Source organism: Mustelus asterias, chromosome 2, assembly GCF_964213995.1.
Source record: "Mustelus asterias chromosome 2, sMusAst1.hap1.1, whole genome shotgun sequence".
In the NCBI taxonomy this organism is placed as follows: domain Eukaryota; kingdom Metazoa; phylum Chordata; class Chondrichthyes; order Carcharhiniformes; family Triakidae; genus Mustelus; species Mustelus asterias.
In genome coordinates this window covers 109,550,298-109,571,259 of record NC_135802.1, presented here as the reverse complement: position 1 = coordinate 109,571,259, position 20,962 = coordinate 109,550,298, and the positions used below count along the sequence as shown (strand labels likewise).

The window sequence follows — 20,962 nt, the reverse complement described above, 5'->3', positions numbered from 1 at the left end:
CTGCAATCTCTTCAGTGAAAATCAGAATCCTTTCACCAGCTGTACTGCAGTTTCTGAGGTAGTAGAGGGGCACTAGGCAGTCAAATGCACCATACGACAGGCACTAAGGGCATGTATAAGGATGATTGGTTGACATTTCCATGCAATCTGGGAATGTTTGATCTTAAATATGGTTTAGAATGGTTATTTTGTGCTGGTTTTATGTTTGTAGTGGATGCTCTGATCGACAGTGGGAAAGTAGTTGTGGGATTGATGGTGAAGAGAGAATTGGAGTTGCATTGGTGTCACAATCGGATGAGTTGAGCACAGACAGTCCCTCATTCCCCTCTGCCAGTCATTTTATCGCTGTTGTAAAGAGCTGTCCTCTCATGATGGCAAGTTGGTGCAGCATGGGGCAAAGAGGATCAAAGGAAATAGGGGTAGGTGAGATCAGGCTATTGAGTTGGATGATCGGTCATTATCATAATGAATGACAGAGCAGGCGCGAAGGGCTGAATGGACTATTGCTCTTATTTTCGATGTTTCTATGTTTCTCTGTTTTCCCTTTTAACTTTATTTGTTCTTGTTTCATACCTCTGGGCCTGATTTTACCATTTTGATTCTAAGTGCTGAATCGGGGCATGATTCAGATCCGACTTGTAAACCTTGTTTTCGCGCCCGAAAACGGGTGCAACATAATAGTAAAATCGGGCCCTCTGTCTTCTTCTATGACTGGGAACTTTTTTTTTACTTCGTCTTCTCTCCAGTTTTTTTCAACTTCTCCCTGTCTCCCTCGCTTCTGCGCCCTTTTATTGTTTTTGTGCAGGCGCATGGGGCCCTTGTGTACCACTCTGTGATCGGCATCTCTAATTCCCAAAGAACCTGGGATCTCCTGCACATGTGCCAGCCGGGAAAGGCCCACGCATGCGCAGTTCTGACTTTTTATATCGGTTAGTTAGGCTCATGCGCATGTGCCTGATCAATGTAGGAAAACATGCCTGTGCGGCCCACTCCCAGCCAGCGCCTACGTGGGAGGCCTGAGGTTCATTGCAACTTGCAGATGCCAATCACGCAGCTGGAAACAACGATTAAATTTCGTTTTTTCACATTAATGTTCATTCATTTTTAGTCTTGTTTTGCGGCACACTGGTTGGGAACCTTTGCTGCTGAGGACACCGCACTGTTTTGGATTTCTTATTATTCCTACTTGTATATTACTACAGTATTTACAGCTCACCAAAGGTCTGTGGGCAAGTGTAAATGTGGAGTGGTGAATGGACTTTGCTGCAAAATCCAGGTCAACAAAGCCATATGGTTAGCTTATAAGTGTAAGGAGACAGCAAGCGTTCAAAGAAAGACACACTTGTACACAAACAGCATTATGAATTTGGTGACAAGATGGCAGTAGTTAAACCTTGCCTACATTTTGTAAGTGGTTGGAAGCATGAGTGGATAACAGTGCGGTGAGGGCAATGGGATCCGGGACATTGAAGAACAACAGGCCCAGCAGTATGTATCTCCTTGACAGCCAGATTCAAGACTGTGAGATAACAAAGAGACTGAAATTGAAGGTGAATTAGAGTAGGTGGATTCAATGCCAAAACAGAAAGACAAATAAAGGGCATAATTTTAACCACAGGGAGTGGCGGGGGTGGGGGTGTGGGGGAGCGGTGAGGTGGATTCAAGTGCAGATGGGGAAAGGGGGTTATAGCCACAAATAGTTGCGCTGTTTTGGAAACTTGACGTGATTGCAGCCACTGCATGATTTGATCCAGGCAGGTTTTGCAGACGAGTGAGAAGCCCTCATGGAGCTATAGGGTAAGTAATTTCAATCCTCAATTAACTCAGCATTTAACCCAAAATTCCGGCTTCACCAGGCAGTGCGCAGATTTCTGAGCAGTGTGGAACTCACCAGGATCAACCAAGCGAGAACACAGTGGGGAGTGCTACTTCCAGCATAACTTATTGCTGCAGCGCTGCTGAGATGAAAAGCTGCTGCCCACAGCACTTCTTCTGAAAGTGTGCTTTCATTGCTTGACAGGTGATTTCCCATTCCTCGGAAGTCATTTCATCTATCTTTGACTTTATTGACTTTGATCTACAATTCCCTGCACCCTCACTACAGCATTGAAGAATCTAATGCAGCTCTACTTTAAACTCAGATAAGGAACAAAAGTGACAGTAGCAGCAGCAAAAGGGGCAACAACAACAGTAGCAGCTGTCTTCTCCTCAGACACATGCTGCTACACTGTACAGAGGGAATGGACACAGAGATGCAGCTTGAAGGATGCAATACCCCAGCTTGGGTACGTAGACAGAGGACCAACTCTCTTGACATGTGTGAGCAACTGTGCCTCAGCAGCCTTGGCCTTTCACAGCAAGTCTCACCTGGAACAAAGCCTCCTTCCCAATGGATCGCCTGTGGCCATCAAGCCATTACTGTGACACAAATCACCATGGAGATTCACAGTTCACTGGGTACCTCTTTTGGGCATCAAGCGACTGGACAATTTGTACATTAATAATAATGTGCATTGTTCCCTTTTTTTTAGCAAATTTCAACTCAGTATTTTTGTCTTGCCAAAGTTTATTCTACCCATCATTTCTAAGGTGTAGTTCCACAGGAGGTAGTCATTCTCAGGCCCTTGATTCAAGTGGCTATAAGTCTTAATCAAAAATTGAGAATGTGCAGACTATTTGACCAGAGGGACATCACAGTTGAGGTCGATCTTTGTCTCGCTCAATGTTCCAACAGCCATTTCCCAAACAGAGTCACAAGATACCGATAAGGAGTAGAATGTGTGCCCCTCCCAACATTTGAGGTGGATGCTGAGGCCAATTGCAAGAGTGCAGCCACCAGCCCATTTGAGATCAGCTAACTCAGCACAGATTTCCAAAGATATGGGAAGCTTTGTGCTGGTATGGTTTGTTACAGACAGGGGAGAGATATGGAATGGAACTCCCTTTTCCCCACATTTCAGCTAACCACTATAGATGTGTTTTAAAGGACTGCTGTGACTTTCAAGAACAGGCACAAGACAGGCTTTCTTGTAGGTTTAAATTTAAAGAAAGAATAAACATTTATTTCCTCAATACCCAAAATCTGAATACATCACCCATCCCTCATTCACATAAGGTATACACACAAGAAAAAGTGATTACAAAAAAAAAAAGGTAGCATGCACCGATGTTTTTCAACTAGGCTGTGAAATCACTATTACTTTAGTTCTTCAAGATGGTGGTTGGAAATGTGGGTGGTCTGAATTTTCTTTTAGTTTATTAAAAAATGGAGGTTGGAGGTTTCTGCTGATGAACTCACAAAAGTTTATTCCAAGCAGCAAGAGGTTTCTGGTTTTCAAGTTGAAGTTGTGATCGAGTCCCTGTAGTGAAAAATATAATTGCTGGTAAAGAAATTAGTTCCACTTTTTTTGATTGTGGTACATTTTTTGGGCCATGTCCTTCCTTCATTTTGCTGAATGAGATGGCTTCCCTCTGTAATCTTTACTTTCTAGACAGACTGGTCTGGGCTGTTGTGGTGAATTAATAAGATATTTCCCATCACAAGCCAGTTTCTGACATGCAATCACATTATTGAGGTTTCCATTGTCCATACAATGGGGAATGAATGTTGTCCATTTGAACCTGCTTGTGATAAAAGTGGTTTCTTTCACATCCACCTTTGTGGGTTTTCAATTTGTAGGTAAATCCTGATAACTATTGTATCGGAATTTCTCTAAAATGCAGAGTACGCTAACTGTTAACCCCTTTTGTGATCTGTTGATGTCTCCAATGGAATGTCCTCAAAAGTTTATTTACATGTTAATGGCTTTCCAAAGACTTGCCAAGACATGAGTCAGTTCCTGTCCACAAAAGAGCCACAAAAAGTCTTTCCGCCTGCCGCTTCCCCGGAGTCCATCTTGCCAGGGTAAATTGTCCATATTCTACACTGCTTTTTAAAAGCAAAATTGTCCATTTTCCTTATCACTTTGCAGGCATATAGCACAGGTGTAACAGGTTGGATAAAGACATGAGTGCAGCAGTAAATGAACTTTTGAAGTTGATAACTACATTGTGGTATATATTGGAAACAGCAGCTTGTATGTGCTTGAAATAAATTGCAGTTTACTAGCTTTTATTGCAATTTAAATTGGTGCTATGACATACAAAGGGACATTTTGACATTTCTCCTTCCAAGGGTCTAAATACTCATTAGACTATGCAGTAGTAATCTGTATGTAATAGGCAAAGGATTACATGAAGCAATTTTTGCTGGTTTTAGATGACATTTTGAAAATGTCATCTATTGAAATTAAACCCTGCTGCATGAAATCATACTTGCCATATCCTGTTTCTTCGTGGCAAGAAAGGTGATAGTGAAAAAAATGACAAATTCACATGTCACCAGTGTTAAGGATTGAGTTGAAGGCTGAGCTACAAATGTGTCAGTGGAAACATCATGCAGGGTAGTGCTGAAACGTATAAGTAAGTCTGGGGAATAATACGATGAATTCAAACATTTCTGGCAGAACACAAGAATGACCCGAGGAGATCCACAAATATATAATAAATCAGATTAAACCAGCACAGCCTCAGGATAATAACATGTAGGCATTTACTTCATTTAAGGTACTCATAATCATCTTCTATTGTAATGTAACAACTGATATGAAATAGGTCTGGTACGAAATTAAAAGCAATGTATACCAAAGCGCTACTTCAGATTTCTCAGTTTGTCTTTCCAGCACTGTAGGTATTATAAGAATAGCCAGTAGATTTTCTATAGCATTACTTATATAAACATTGAGATCTGCAGTTTCTAATAATTATAGCAGTTCAGTTGCAATCCTAATGAAACAGTTTCACAAGTATAATGTAGCAAATTTACTGAGTCAATACGCCATGTGATGGATAAGAAATAAGATATTGCATAAGCTCACTGACACTCAATGCTGTAAGTCTTTTCAGATATAATAGGTATGATTTTTAACAGCAGTCTCCCAGTTATGCTGGTAAATGGATAGGCCAGCAGTTAAAAATTGGAAAACAAAATCGCCAGTCCATCTATCGGCTGCTCAGGTAGTTCAATGTAATTTTTAGGTAGGTTTCAAAGTGGGTGGCTAATGCGCCAGCTCTAAAGAGGTATGTTATTTGTCAGTGGGTGGAGTGTGGCCAGTATGTGTTCTGATTCATAAAGGAAATGACCCCAAAAGATTTTGTGTAATGATTTTTTGAGGCCACAAAAATATTCCCACAGCCATCCACTCATTAGCTCTCCAATCTTTGGGCCTGTTGTCTGACTTGACTGGAGTCAGGAGGTGCTGTTGGATTCCCAATCTCTGCTGCCCCCTGTGAGGAATTAACTATGTGCATTCACTGAATCAGACTATTTAGATGAGGCCCACCCTTAGAATGCAGGGCGGCACGGTAGCACAGTGGTTAGCACTGCTGCTTCACAGCTCCAGGGACCTGGGTTCGATTCCCGGCTTGGGTCACTGTCTGTGTGGAGTTTGCACATTCTCCTCGTGTCTGCGTGGGTTTCCTCTGGGTGCTCCGGTTTCCTCCCACAGTCCAAAGATGTGTGGGTTAGGTTGATTGGCCAGGTTTAAAAAAATTGCCCCTTAGAGTCCTGAGATGCGGAGGTTGGAGGGATTAGTGGGTAAATATGTGGGGGTAGGGTGGGTATGTGGGGGGGATTGTGGTCGGTGCAGACTCGATGGGCCGAATGGCCTCCTTCTGCACTGTAGGGTTTCTATGATTTCTAATGTTTTGTGCTTCTTTAGGGGTGTGTATATGGCCTGCCCACCACTTGTGTGAAGTGTGATCCAGTTGATAATCACTTCCTATTTCTGTAAATTTGTCTGGCTTTTGTGATGGGAATAACAGTGACCCCATTATTAAAGTGAAAATCAAGTAGCAACTTCTTATGTTTGCACATACACAATTAGATACAGAAATCAAAAAGTTGCTTTCCATGCGGGCCGCTCCTCAAAAAGCTTGCCCCAACAATATCTTGCAGAATGATTTAACATTCAATACATGATGGCATGAATTTGGGTACCGACTTGCTGAATACATCAGAAAGTGTTGGTGATTGTCCACTCAAGGATAAGTGAATTTTTTATTGTCTGACATGTACTAATTAAAGCCACTGGCCTTGGAAATTGCCTTTTATAAGTGTGGCATCTCAATCCATCAGATTTCGATTATTGTTGGAGATTTATTAAGAAATTTTTAAAAAACACCTCTCTTTTATCTCACTTATTCCAATCTTTCTTTCCCGCTGTTTTACTTTCTTTATATAGAATATTTAATTCAATGTAAAATTCAAACAGTTTCTGTTTCGGCCTTTCCACTTTTGGTGGAGCAATTCTTCAATCTGATTGGTTAAGGGAGTATACGGTTGCTTGCCCTATTTACACAGGTCCCAGATTGCAAAATCTCAAAGAAAGTCTAAAGTTAAGTGAAGTGTGATGGATAGCTGATACCGTTAGTTCACCATGGGCACCAAAATCCAACTCATTGTGTTCCTGCATTTTTAATTTGCTTCCTTTCCAAACTTCTTTCCATCTCAGTTATTTGCATTATAATTTTGCATTAATCCTATTTTATGTAATGGATTTCCAGTATTTGTTTACATTTAACGCACTTTATTTCTTGAATCTGCCTTCATCCCTTATATTATGGTCCCCATAGAGACCAATAACCTGAAGAGACAGGAATCCCAAATGAGCCCAATGAAAGGAGCGGATGGAGAAGATTTCATTTTTTAAACTTTCACGGTAACAATGAAAGCAAAAATTAACAACAAATTCAGTGTGCCTTAACAGACAAATGGAGGGTGATTCTCCCATCCCACTGCGTTAAAAAATTAGTGCAGCAGGCTGGGAGATTCCAGAGGCGCCCGATCCATGGCATCTGCGCTGGGCGTCCTGCCTCGTTCGCGTCTCCCAGCGCCGGATTTCCGGTGGTATCAGCTCCGCACCGGAAATCGGCGTGGAGCCACATAAATTATTTAAATAACCATTTACATATATTTTAAATACAATTAGCGGGCCTGGGACTGAAGTCTCCAGGGCTTCTAGCATCTCCCCCACACCTCCCCCTCCCCCTCCCCCCCGCCACTCCCGTACCAGAGTGGTTCACTCCAACGGGGTTTACAGTAGCTCCCCACTTTCGATGAGTTAGTGGCCCGACCCTGCTGGAGTGAAGGGGGGCAATCGGGGACCCCCAGAAGGTCAGGTCGTGGGGGAGTGGTGCCCCCTGTGCATTGGCACCCTAGCAATGCCAGCCTGTGCCCTCTGGCACTGCCCAAGGGGCATGGGGCAGTGCCAAGGGGATGGGGCCTAATAAGGGTGGGGCTTGATGAAGTGGAGCCTGATGGGATTGATGTGTGGGGATGGGGGGTCCCACTGCCACTGCATTTTGGGATCGAGCAAAGGGTGGGAGGCCAGCGATCAGGGTTGGGCATTGGGGTGTGGGGGGTTGAGGGGGCAGCCTGCTGGAAGGGGTCAGGAATGCAGTGGGGGGGGGGGGGTCAGGGCTGCAGGAGAGGGGTCAGGACTGCCCATGGGAGGGGCGATTGGGGTTGGGAAATCAGGGCTGCAGTGGGGGTTGAAGCTGGCCTGGGCATCCATGGGGGGCCAGCAATTGGACCGTGGAGGGTGATTAGAGACCTGGCGTTGTGGGATCGCGGGGCGGAGCTGGCAAGCAATTGGGAGGCCGGCAGACAGGGGTCACTACGCATGCGCCGATCTGTCAGTGCCGTAATTGGTGCATGCGCAGTTGCCCGCTTAGCGTTATGCTGCTGGTCTCTCCAGTGGAAATAGGCACTGCCCCCTGATTTTTGGAGTGAATCATGCTGGTGCACTCAGCAGTGCACAGTGTGTGGGAGATTGTTCTCTGAACTCCCACTGAAAGAACAGCGTGATTTACTCCAATTTTCACACCAATTCGACGCTTAGAATTTTTTTGGGAGAATTCTGCCCATTTTGATGCAAACAGTGAAGTTCATTATAAATAGTCGAGACAGCAAAGGTAGGTCTCAAAAATGTCTTCAGTTGTTCCATCGCCTGAACAACATAGCTGTGGAGTTCCACACTACTCTTTTCCTAGAGGAGGTTTCACTTATTTTGTTCACAAAGATTTTGGTCAGGTATCCCATCTAACCACAACTCCATCATCTCCATGTTTTACAGTTACAATGTCCACTCAAAGGCACACCTTTCCGGATCCAACCATGCTTGCTTCCGGAATCAGGTCATTTTGGCCTCCTTCATCAGCTGTGTCACAATTTCCCACTTAAGCTGCCTTACATTCACAACTTCACAGTCACTGTCCCGTTTTCCTTCAGCGGGAAAATCCACCTTCACACTCTAAGTTTTATTTCACAGTCTGTGTGAGCTGTTCTATGCTTGGAGAACTTTTCAACTTTCCGGCTTCTTCACCAGGCTGTCTATGTCTGTTCTCCTGCAGCACCATAAGCTGATGCACTATACCCCCCCAATTAGCTTTTATTTGCCTTTTCTGGTTATGTATTTTCATCCCCAGAGCAAGGTCAATTCACAGGGCTGCTTTTTAGAAATGACTTCACAGCCAGGAAGTCCAATTACATACCTCATTTTTTTCAGTTTCAAATTGAATTAAAGGGATATCTTTTGCAAAATGCCGGGTTTCTCACACTTCCTCCCCAAAACTTTCCCTTTTTTCGTCAATTTTTAAATATATATGAATGTACTCTTCAGGAGAGTCATACGGACATGAAACATCAACTCTGTTTCTCGCTACAGATGCTGCTAGACTTTTTCTTCCTTTCCATGCTTCCCTCAATGCCTTATTGATCTTACTGAAGCTGTCATTCAATGACCAGCACGTTGAATGGTTGGTTATTTGCGTGGCCCAGATCTGGCTGGAGCTCTAATGGACTAACTGACGGATTTGTACAAATTTTACAACAAAACCCTCGGAAACGGTTTCCTCTAACTCGGGCACAATGTTCAACTCTCCATTCAGTGAAACCAAAAACCTCATTCCAAAAGCACTGTGAGCTCAGAATTTTTACTTTAAAACTGTAAAATACTCTATTGCTGTTAGTAGATTTTCTTCCTGGTAGCCAAATCACACAGGTGGGACAGTTTGAATATTATCGTTCCTCAGTCGGGGCCGCATCTCAGCTTGATTCATTGATAGTACTTTTCATTCTGGACTAGAAGATTGTAGGTTCAAGTTACAACTCCTCCATGGATTCAGCATACAATTCAGTTTTCAGTGAGGCAGTGCTTTTTCAGAGGTGCTATATTTCGGACATGCTGTTAAATTTAGATCCTTTCAGATAAATGTAAGGATCCCCTAGTACTATTCAAAGAAGAGCAGGAAGTTCTGGTGAATATTCATTCCTTAGCTATCACCACCAATACTTCTTATTTGTTCATTATTTGTTTTGGAATGTTGGTATGTTTAATTGGCTGCTGCAATTGCTTATAAAATAATACTGGCATTTCAGAAGTAGTTAATTGGACATACATTGGGAGATCTTGAGAATGTGAAAGGTGCTTTATAAGTGCAACTTCTCTATTTCTGTCAAATTCCACAATGGACCTGCGGATATTTAGAGGGGTTGTCAACAGAAACTGGAATTCCCCAGTTACCTAAAACGCAGGTGACGTTTGCAACTCTGCAATTGAAGCATATCACAGCCCCTGATCCCTAGCTCTGACAAAGAGAGAGGCGTGCAAAGGAGAAACTTCTTTCTGGCATATCCAGCATCAATGGAGCAATTCTATGGACTATTTTACTAATTTTTAGAACTGTATAACTTTTTAAGTGCTAGTATGTTCGAAGTGTTACATTTAGCTGTATGTGGAAAAAGCAAATGGTGACAAAATGTGTACAAAAAAAACAGCATTATGATTGTTCAAAGATCCTTTATTGATTTATTTGAATTATTTCCTGGTAGATGCAGACTAAAAGTTTACTTACTGGTTCAGAAAATGCTTTTTTAATTGCTTTACGTTTAGTCAATGGGTTATTTGAGCTTATCATCATCTTTAAAGATAGAGTTAAATTAAAGCAATCACAATTTATTTTTTCCTCAGAATGTACCATGGTTTTAAGGGATGCGATTTTTACTGAGTGATCTCTGAGGTGTATCAACTTTGAGAAATTTCTTTTAATCATAAAGACGATAATGTAAGGGTAATTCTATCAAAGTGCTCTCCCACTGCAGAGCTTTGACTGGCAGGAGCATATGTTGAAAATTCAATTGCATGCTCCTCATGATTTTCCAACCATTAATATTACTGGATTCCTGCCCAGATTTCTGATAGAATGTGGTTATAGATTACTCTTTCTGTTTCTTCCAGGTACTGCAGATGTACCTACCATTCTGTGGAATATCCATTTCAAATGCCAAACTCTTTGCAGCATCCCGCAAGGAATATGATAGAAGCAGGGTATGTGTTCTTGAGCAGTGTGGTCCATAGTTTGAACTAAAATGCAGAGGGATTAATTATGATTTTGAGTGTTAACATAAAATGGATAGTATTGATTCAGCTGCCGACTATACATTTCTCCAAATTTTGATTCTCGTTGAAGTGGGTGGAAATGAAAAGCAAGAGATGTAAACCGAGAGATTGAATTGGTTTTGCTCATTCTACACTTTTGCTGAAAGTCAAATTTATCTGTGGGATGTTTTGAAAACCTTGCTTCTCAGGTAATCAGGGCTAAAATATTGGATTAGCAAAGCTTGTTTTAGAGTACAAATAAATCATTATTTTTGCGGGGTGGCACAGTAGTTAGCACTGCTGCTTCACAGCGCCAGGGACCTGGGTTTAATCCCATCCTTGGGTGACTGTTTGGAGTTTGCACATTCTCTCTGTGTCTGCGTGGGTTTCCTCCAGGTGCCCCGATTTCCTCCCACGGTCCAAAGATGTGCAGGGTAGGTTGATTGGTCATGCTAAGGGGGATTAGCAGGGTAAATCATAGAAATCATAGAAACCCTACAGTGCAGAAGGAGGCCATTCGGCCCATCGAGTCTGCACCGACCACAATCCCACCCAGGCCCTACCCCCACATATTTACCCGCTAATCCCACTAACCTACGCATCTCAGGACTCTAAGGGGCAATTTTTAACCTGGCCAATCAACCTAACCCGCACATCTTTGGACTTATGCGGGGTTTTGGGGATAGGACCTGGGTGGAATTATTGTTGGTGCAGATTTGATGAGCTGAATGGCCTCCTTCTGCACTGTAGTGATTCTATGATTCTATTGCAGTGATAGAGGCTTGTAATCTTACTTTAGGATTGGAATGAGGGATGAAGCGGATCATTATTTCATGCTTTGAAAGTACAATTTCATATTTACTTTCCAGTTTAAGCTCATGGTAGGCAATAGTCCTAATTGTTGAAAATTAACAGTGATCCCTCCAAAGCTTACTAAATTATAGTTGTCAGCTTGTAATCAACACTGACACTCAAGTGTGGTGTTAAGGGGGTGCTCATTGTCAGAAGCATTATCCTTCAGATAAGATGTTAAATCAAGGCTCCCTCTGCTTTCTCTTGTGGCTGAATGAGCACTAAAGATTCCAAGATGCTATTCAATGAAAAATAGGAAGGTCCCTCAGTGGTCTGTTCAATATTCACCCCTCAATCTGCCACCAAAGACAGATTAACATGTTATTCATCTTACTGCTGTTTGTGAGGCATTGCTAATACAGAATATCTTTTGCACTTGCATTATATAATATGCAGTGCACTTGAAAAGTAATTCTCCATTGTAGCAAGTTTGAACAAGATAAGGTGATGTATGGGTGAAAATATCTTCATTTATCCTAGCTGTGTTAAATGGCACAAGTCAAACTAACAAAATAGTGGCCAGTTACTCCCCTTTAAAATGGACTGGGAACCCTGATATCTTTCCTCGCCCAGCCATTCTGTCTCTTAGATGCTGTACATTTGGTTAGTGTGTGTGGTGATTTCAAAATCAAGCTGTATATCAAATTTTGTGCTGTCCTGTTTATTGCTGGTTTCCATTAACTGTATTAATGATGGTTTCAGGCATTGCTTGAGGTTGTCAATGACTTGTTTGAAGAGCAAACAGAGTTGGAGAAGGTTGTTAGGAAGATCATGCAACGAGCTCTGACCCTGCTGCAGTGTGAACGATGTTCTGTTCTCCTACTGGAAGATATTGAATCTCCTGTAAGTGTTTTATTGGTTTTCTTTGTATCAGCCAAAATAACTTACATTTCATGAGAAGAACATGATCTATAGTTTTCATTGAAACTTCATCTGAGCCTGTCACTTATTTATTTTTCCACTCAAGTTCTGTATCCAGCGCATGAATTCAAATCCAGCTTACACTGATATAATGACAGTCTTCGCCCTCTACTGGTAGAAAGATCTTAAACACCTGTTTAAACAGTTTCAACTTAGTCCTTTTAAAAAAATACAATAATATTTGGCCTAGCAAGTGACTTAGTTGTACCAAATGCAAGAAGGCACCTTCTCAAGGGCAATTAGGGATGGGCAATAAATGCTGGCCAGGGATGCCCATGTCCCACGAATGAATTAATTAAATACAGTAGTTTTGAGAAAAGAATATTTTTACTTCCTCTGTATGTTCATTTATTTCAATAACTTTTTACGGTGGTCTATGGTTACTCTGGTTACAGTTAGTGGGGCAGTTGGACGAGAATGAGCAGACCATTTTTAAAAATGTCTTTAAAAGTTGGGGAAAGTGGGTGAGGTAGTATCTCAAAGGTTGCCTTTTGCGCATCAAGGCAGCCCTCCTACCCACCCCCCCTTTCGTTCTGACCCGCATGTTCTCTATAACCCACTTTACCAATGCCCCTTATCCCCCTGAAGCAGGGGTTTTCTCTCAGATGCTAAGTATTGAGCTGAACCCAGCTAAATACGAAGACTTGCGAAAGACAGTGCGGGGGCGGGGTGGGGCTATTCTCCGATCCCGATGTGCTAAATGTTTAGCGCAGCAGACTGGGAGATTCCCGTGTCGGCTGACTCGCGGGGTTTGCGCATGCGTTTCTGCCCTGATAGCGCCTCCCAGCGCCGGATTTCCAGTGGCGTCAGCTCCGCACTGGAAATTGGTGGAAGGCGTAAAGACCATTTAAATGGTCATTTTAATACAATTTAAAAATAATTAGTGGGCCCAGGACTGAAGTCTCCAGGCCCACTAGCATCTTCCCTCCCGCCAGAGTTGTTCACTCCAGCGGGGATTACAGTAGGTCCCCACTAACGAGGAACTAGTGGCCTGACCCTGCTGGAGTGAAGGGGATGTTATCGGGGCCCCCGAAAGGGTCTGACAGCAGTCCCCTCAGCACTGATACCATGGCAGTGCCAACCTGTGCCCCCTGGCACTGCCCAAGGGACAAAGTTCCAATGTCCAGGGGGTATCTTGGCACTGCTCATCGGGTATTGGGCTGTGCCAAGGGGATGGGGCCTATGGGGTGGGGCCTGTTGGGCCAGTCAGTGGGGGGGTCCCGCTGCCATTCTGCAGAAAGGATCGTTGGGGGAAGGAGGGAGTCCAGCGGGTGGGGTGGGGGGAGGAGGGCTCTGCCTGCTGGGGATGTTGGGACTGTGGGGCTATGAATCCCTCAAACACCTTCACAATGCTGGCCAAACTCTTCCTGCCCAATGCCTTGGACGTAACTTACACCTGTATCCATTTAGCCTCCTTCATGAAACTGGTTTTAGATCTGGCAGCATCCAGCAATACATACTTGTCATTGCCAGGACTGCTGAAGTTACTGGCTAATCAGATTGGCTGGCAGCTTCCGAGGGTGGGCCTTCCTTCCAATGAAGGGTTAAAGTCCCACTGTCATGCAATTTAGCCCGGCCTGCAACATATTATGACTGCGGGACGGGCAGGCATGAAGCAAATAGGCTTCATGCCAACTTTGCTTTGGGTGGTGAGGGAGACTTGCAAAGACCCCCATCTCCCATAATATGCAGCCCAGGATTCTCAGGACTCTCGCCCAGTATTAATAAAGCACGATGTGATACTCGGAAATGAGATTGGAGGTACTGATCTTACAGCTTTCTCAATGGCAAATGTCAGTAATCTAGATGAGCTGCTGCAGTGCATCCAATAGAAAATAAAGTCATGCAACTGTCATGCATTGGGAGGAGGCAGTAGTTAGTATCTTTGGGAGAAGTTCTATTTTTGTGTGAAAAATAAATGTAGTGTGTCAAAATTCGCAGATGACTCTAAGATGGGTGGAAGAGCAAAGTGTGCAGAGGGTGCTGAAAGTCTGCAAAGGGTATAGATAATCTAAGTGAGTGGGCGAGGGTCTGGCAGATGGAGTACAATGTTGGTAAATGTGAGGTCATCCATTTTGGTAGGAATAACAGCAAAATGGACTATCATTTAAATGGTAAAAAATTGCAGCATGCTGCTGTGCAGAGGGACCTGGGAGTCCTCATGCAGGAATCTCAAGGAGTTGGTTTACAGGTGCAGCAGGTAATTAAGAAGGCAAATGGAATTTTGTCCTTCATTGCTGGAGGGATGGAGTTTAAAAACAGCGAGATTATGTTGCAGCTGTATAAGGTGCTGGTGAGGCCACATCTGGAATACTGTGTACAGTTTTGGTCTCCTTACTTGAGAAAGGATATACTGGCACTGGAGGGGGAGCAGAGGAGATTCACTAGGTTGATTCCGAAGTTGAGAGGGTTGGATTATGAGGAGAGACTGAGTAGACTGGGGCTATACTCATTGGAATTCAGAAGAATGAGGGGAGATCTTATAGAAACATATAAGATTATGAAGGGAATAGATAAGATAGAAGCAGGGAAGTTGTTTCCACTGGCGGGTGAAACTAGAACTCGGGGGCATAGCCTCAAAATGAGGGGAAGCAGAATAAGGACTGAGTTGAGGAGGAACTTCTTCACACAAAGGGTTGTGAATCTGTGGAATTCCCTGTCCAGTGAAGCAGTTGAGGCGACCTCATTGAATGTTTTTAAGGCAAGGATAGATAAATTTTTGAACAGTAAAGGAATTAAGGGTTATGGTGAGTGGGCGGGTAAGTGGAGCTGAGTCCACAAAAAGATCGGCCACGATCTTATTGAATGGCGGAGCAGGCTCGAGGGGCCAGATGGCCTACTCCTGCTCCTAGTTTTTATGTTCCTATGTTATCCGTTTTAAAATTTATTTGGCAACACTTCTAACATCTCTAGAGGATTACTCAGTGCTATCTCGTATCTAAATTACCCTCAAAGCATCTCACAAGGTCAATATTTTCTTTGGCAAACCAGTTGATATTATCAAAATCTGGAATGATTTCTCCTATTTATAAAAGTATTGAAGGGTGCATGTCTTTCCTGAAAGTGTTTGGCGTACCTTTTTTACTTTTATTTAATGAAGGCTGTTTGGTGAAACTTTTGCTCAAATTGTCATTGTCTTGACTGCATGTGGTGTTATCAAATGGGAGAATGGTCTGTGACTGTCCAGCAGTTCTTCCTCCCTGTTGTAACCACTGGACCTCCTCCTTTAATGTGCCGCCATAATGTACTGTACTGCTGCCAGTAATTAAAGTTTTGCATGAATGCCTCTGCACTGAAATATCTCTGAATTGCTGCAAAAAATGTAACACAAATCAAATGTGTTGGGGATATGGGATTATAATTTAAAACATTTCAGTTTCTCTTATTTTTATTTCTGATTACTGTCGTGGGCCACTATTTATTTCATCCACAATTTCCCTAATACTTGTTTGGATCTGAAATATTGTGGAAAAGTTTGCATAACTAAATCATTATCTCATTGTGACATTGTTTGTCTCTATTTTCAGTGCATTATTCATTACTAAAGTCTTTCAAATACACTTTGATCTCTTTCCCTCCTCCCATCTCCCCAGCCCCACCTCACAAACTGTTCTGCATATACCTAGCTAACCCAACTAGTATGCATTTTGCACATTCCCAATACAAAGATTTGTGTTGTCAAACTCTCCAGGCCAAATGCACAGGCAAGTGATTAGCCTTGTCTGCCATTGCTGTTTTTTAGTCAATCATCAGGAGCAATCTAATAGTAGCCCAAGTGACATGCCACCTGGGTTTCCCTATTTTCCATATGCTTTATCTTTGTGTCAACCAGTGCTTGGTCTTAAAAGAGCATTGGCAGAGGTCTGGGAGGAGGCACCAGAGCACAGGACTCAGGCAGACCAAAGATTTTACTTGTTTCAAAACTGACTCCAATAACCTGAAAACAAGACAACGTGAACCTTCTTCAACCCAATCCAAGCATCCATACTGCTTGCAGCTGGCTGTAGGAATTCAACATGGAATGAGAAGTGATGTCAAAACATGTGGCTGCCTCTAAGGTTGGTGTTGTTCAGAGTTGTTTGACCTTTGTCCTGTTTGGCAGAGCTGTGTTTCAAGCACAGCTTCAGTAAGTTCTCTCAAGCTCCAAGGTGAAATGTGTCTGTGGGAGGATTACAGTGTCATGTTCCTTTGTTGAACAGGTAGTGAAGTTTTCAAAGACTTTTGAGCTGATGTCTCCACTGTGTTGTATCGACAGTGAAATCAGGTGAGGAACAGAATTAGTTTTATGTTTACAAATTGTTTTTCTATTGTAGCTTCTTCACACGATATGAGAAACTTGCTAAGATAAGATGTTTAGTATTTAACAACAGTTTCAATTTGGATAGGATCTTTAACATGGACAATAAAATCTAATTTTGCATAGGTACTGAAAAGAATTATAAATTACTTTTGTCAACACAAATATTAAATTATTTAATAGATGCATGCCAGTGGGTCACAGTGTGCAATTGCATTGTTTATAATCATGCAGAATATTGTAACTGTTACTATTTCATTGCTGAAATTCAAAATTTACTACATTATTTGGATAATAACCAGACAACTTTTTGCACTTGGTAACAAACTCAGAGGAACAGGAGGATTTTTTCCAAGCACTATTTGTAGCAAAACAGTTAGAAAGAAAAACTGAGAGTCTGTGACAGAAGATGGATGGAAGATCTGGAGCAAAGGTGTGAAACAGCTGAAAATATCTGAAAGTGGTCCAGGGGTTCAACGGTTTCTGGCTGAGATTAAGACAAAAGACCACATTAACACTGCAGAAATTCAGGGCCAACATGTTTATCACTGAGATACAAATATCATTCAGTGTTAACTGTGGCTCTAATTCATACAATAGAACAGACCAAATTAAGTTGCAGTCATTTGTAGTGATGTTGGACATGCTCTTAGCAAAAATGTTCAACTTAAACTTTGGCAACAATTTATGCAGTTTCAAGAAAAATTAACATTTGAATCTTAAATGCATCAGAGTGATATGCAGTGTTTCCTTTTGATTTTAGACTGCTTATAACTTTTTTAATAGACCATCAAGACATATAATGAGGACTGCACAGTAATGTGGTATTAGCAACCACATTAGTGGATAACTGATCCTTGGCCAATGGGTGGGATCCATCCTGGGCAGGATGGAAATTTGAAGAGGCAACCAAACATCCATTGATCGGAAAATCCCAGCCTGTAACTAAACTGACTTCTGGCATATGTCTTTTTATCTAGTGTGGTGTAACCATTTCCACTCAATAATGGCTAAAATGAATAAATCCCTAAGGGCGGAATTCTCCCAAAAAATTTCTAAGTGTCATAACGATAAGAATAATGGAGTGATCTGTGCTGGTCTCTCAGGCGTGCTCTGCAGCACACTTAGCCACTTTTTTGGAGAGATGAGAGTTTCACACAAGTACTGGCAAGTCCTCACAAGTCCTAAACACATTGGTGAGCCCAGCGTCTGAGTGTTCGGGTGCCATTTCACAAAGGTTCCCGATCTCAAAATGCACTGGAATACCCTCTCCTATCAGCCAAGGGCATTTGAACGGGTTATGCATATTTAAATGCTACTTTAAATATGTTAATTACCAATTCGCTCCATGAGGAAGGGGCCAGGAGAATTGCAAACTATTTGGCGCCGGGTGCAAATCGGATTTTTAGGCCCACACAGTATTCGCCAGGACTGGCATGATCTACTAACGGCGCAACGAGGTCCGAGAATCGTCCCCCTAAACCTTTCTTCACAATAATGAAAGTTACTTAATTTGTGGATAAATGTGGATAAAAGTAGAAGCCAAAATTTCTCAAGAAATAAAGAAACATGAGGCTTTTAACTAAATTAATTATATTTTAGATTTTTTGGTGGGGGGTCAGAAATATAGCAGCCCAGACAACACTCAGAGAGAATGAAGGCAAGTTGCTGCAGGGCCTTTTTCTGATTCGGTTCTTCTCCACAGATGCTGAATGACCTGCTCTTGTATTTCCAGAACTTTCTGGTTTTGTTTCAGATTTCCTTCTGTTATGTTTTAATTTGTTTTTTATCAGCATCATTTTAATATTGATGCATGCTCAATTGGGAGGGGTTTTTGCTTTAGGACCGTGAAAAATCACAGCCTGGAGGTACACTGTTTCCAGATACGTGCCCCTGATATGTGCCAAGAAACTGGAAGTGGAAACCTTTTGTAACATTTGTGTTCAAATAACTCACCATGGTTACAAAGTACCAATACAAAGAGTAAGGGACAAAACTTCCTCGGAGTGGCAACCAGCATCAGATTGCCACTCCGTACCCTCTACTTGTCTTGAAATACTGGACATGGGGAAGGGTGGGGGAGGTCGGAAATTGAGCAGACGGGTCAGACGTGCGGGTTAGGCGGTCTGACATTAGGGAGTGGGGGGGGGCCAGACATGGGGGGGGGGGGTGCGTGTAGGGAGTCGGAAATTTTGGGGCATCAGACGTGGGGGTTGAGGTCTCTGACATTGGTTCCGACCAATGAGGAGAATCCTGTGTGGGTGGAGGTTGAGAGTGGGGAATAGTTGGGAATACCATGGGACAGGGGTGGGGGAGTCCGGTGGGTTAGTGGGCGGGTGTTTGTGGAACAGGCGGGGTGTTCTCTGTGGAGTCGGGAATGTGGGGGTGTTGCGTGCAGAGATCGATCTAGGTTTTTTTATTGGTTATGCTGAAGTTAGAGGAAGTTATGTTTCTTCTAACTGTTTCAGAGTAAGTATTAGTGTAAAACTGGCAGAACTATCCAAAGTTAGCAATTTAAATCGCTTTGTCGGATGATTCGAGCACAAATATCTGGGGAAGTTAGTGCTTCTGGACAATTGTGATGCAAATGCTTACCTGGGAACTTCCGAGAGGGGTATGCTCTGTCTCTCTCTCCACCAACCCCCATCCCGCCCCAAATCTCACGTTTGGAGAACCTGGATGTTATCGGCCTAAATGACCCTTTTGAAGTTTGAGACTTCGGTATGAATCTCAAGCTATGCGTCGCCAAATTATTTCACCAAATTGAATACTGAATTCTACAGAGATCACCAGTTACAGTATTCTTCCAATTACAGATTTTCTAAGAGATTGCAATCTTTATTGTCGAATTAGGATTTATGGACTTTAAAGTTGTAGATGATTTCAAGACATGTAAGGATTGCCAGTGAGGGCTTTTTAATCTAGGAGAAATTCTAATTTCAATATTGATTTAATCCTTGTCAAAGCCAGCATGGAGAAATTATCCTGTTCTGATTGGTTGATAAACAACAGCATTGCAGAGCTGGTCGCATCAACAGGCCTGCCAGTGAATATCAGTGACGCCTATCAGGATCCTCGCTTTGATACTGAGGTAAGGATATTAAGAAGCAGCTTAAACATATGTTTGTTCAAACAGTGCTAAATAATCACATATGCACAGACCTGTTTCGCATTCTAATCTTCCTTGCTTTCCATCACGTTAAGTCCTTATTTCCTTAACCCGCTCCATCCTCTACCCTGGAAATTTTGACGTTTTTATATTCAAATATGCTCAAAATGGTCTGTGATCATTTGACATCAAATGTTCTAATTTGGAATGAGTTTTTTGTGCAGTCAGCAGTGTTTTGCCATTTTTGACATCAAATGTGATCAAAGGCAAAAGGCAGTTGAAGGTATCGAGTGTACTCCAAGCTATCACACATGCTCAAAGCTATCAAACATGCTCAAAGGAGGCAAATGCTTTGGAAAATACAAGAAAATTAATTATTTAATTAGGACCATAGAAAAGTAATGGCACAGCAAAGTCCACTTGCCCATTGTGTCTGCACCGGCCAAACAAGAGAAAAAGAAGAAACTAATCAAGCATCACTTTCTAGCAGATTACAGCTCTTCAGGTGCAGCTCCAAGTACCTTTTAAATGAGTTGAGCTCAACCATCAATTCGGGCAATTCCGAATATCCACCACCCTCTGGGTGAAAATGTTTTTCCTCATGTCCCCTCTCATCCTTTTATCAATCATCTTAAATTGACCACTCAGCTAGGGGAAAAAGGTATTTTCTGTCTTCCCGATCTTGGCCCTTCAATTAAATTACCCTTTAGCCTCCTTTGTTCTAAGAAAAACAACTGTAGCCTATCCAAGACTTTCTCATAGATTCAATTTTCAAGCCCTGGCAGTATTCTTGTAAATGAACTCTGTACTCTCTCTAGAGCAATTATGTCCTTCCTGTAAGGAAGGACCAGAAATATACACAAAATTTGAGCTGGGGCGTAACCAGTGTTTTATACAGTTCCAGCATTACATTTCTGCTTTTGTATTCAACCTTGTAGCTCACCCAATAAAGGAACGCATTCCAAATGCTTTCTTTACCACCTTATCCACCTGTCCTGCCACCTTCAGGGACCTGTGCACATGTACTCCAATGTCTCTCACTTCCTCAAACCCCTTCAATATCTTCCTGTTTATTGAGCAATCCATTGCTTTGTTTGCCTTCCCAAGTGCATTGCCTTACACTTTTCTGGATTGGATTCCATTTGCTGCTCTTCCGCCCACTCAACCAAACCATTGACATCGCATCAGAGAGAATGGCCAGAATTCTCCCATTCCACCTGCCACTGGAATTTTAGCGGGCGGGGGGATGGGGGGCGGGGGGCGGGGGGGTGGACCATGTAATGGTCCATTGAAGTCGGGTGGGAA

The 20,962-nt window shown here is 42.6% G+C and overlaps 1 protein-coding gene across 1 annotated transcript in view; it reads left to right on the top strand.

Moving 5' to 3' along the window:
- Window positions 1–20,962, top strand: part of LOC144503706 (dual 3',5'-cyclic-AMP and -GMP phosphodiesterase 11A-like) — a 277,419-nt gene that overhangs the window by 114,524 nt on the left and 141,933 nt on the right. The window contains exons 4-7 of the mRNA XM_078228466.1: window positions 10,338–10,427; window positions 12,033–12,173; window positions 16,451–16,515; window positions 19,519–19,639. Coding sequence (XP_078084592.1) covers window positions 10,338–10,427; window positions 12,033–12,173; window positions 16,451–16,515; window positions 19,519–19,639 — 417 coding nt within the window. The remainder of the gene's footprint in view (window positions 1–10,337; window positions 10,428–12,032; window positions 12,174–16,450; window positions 16,516–19,518; window positions 19,640–20,962) is intronic.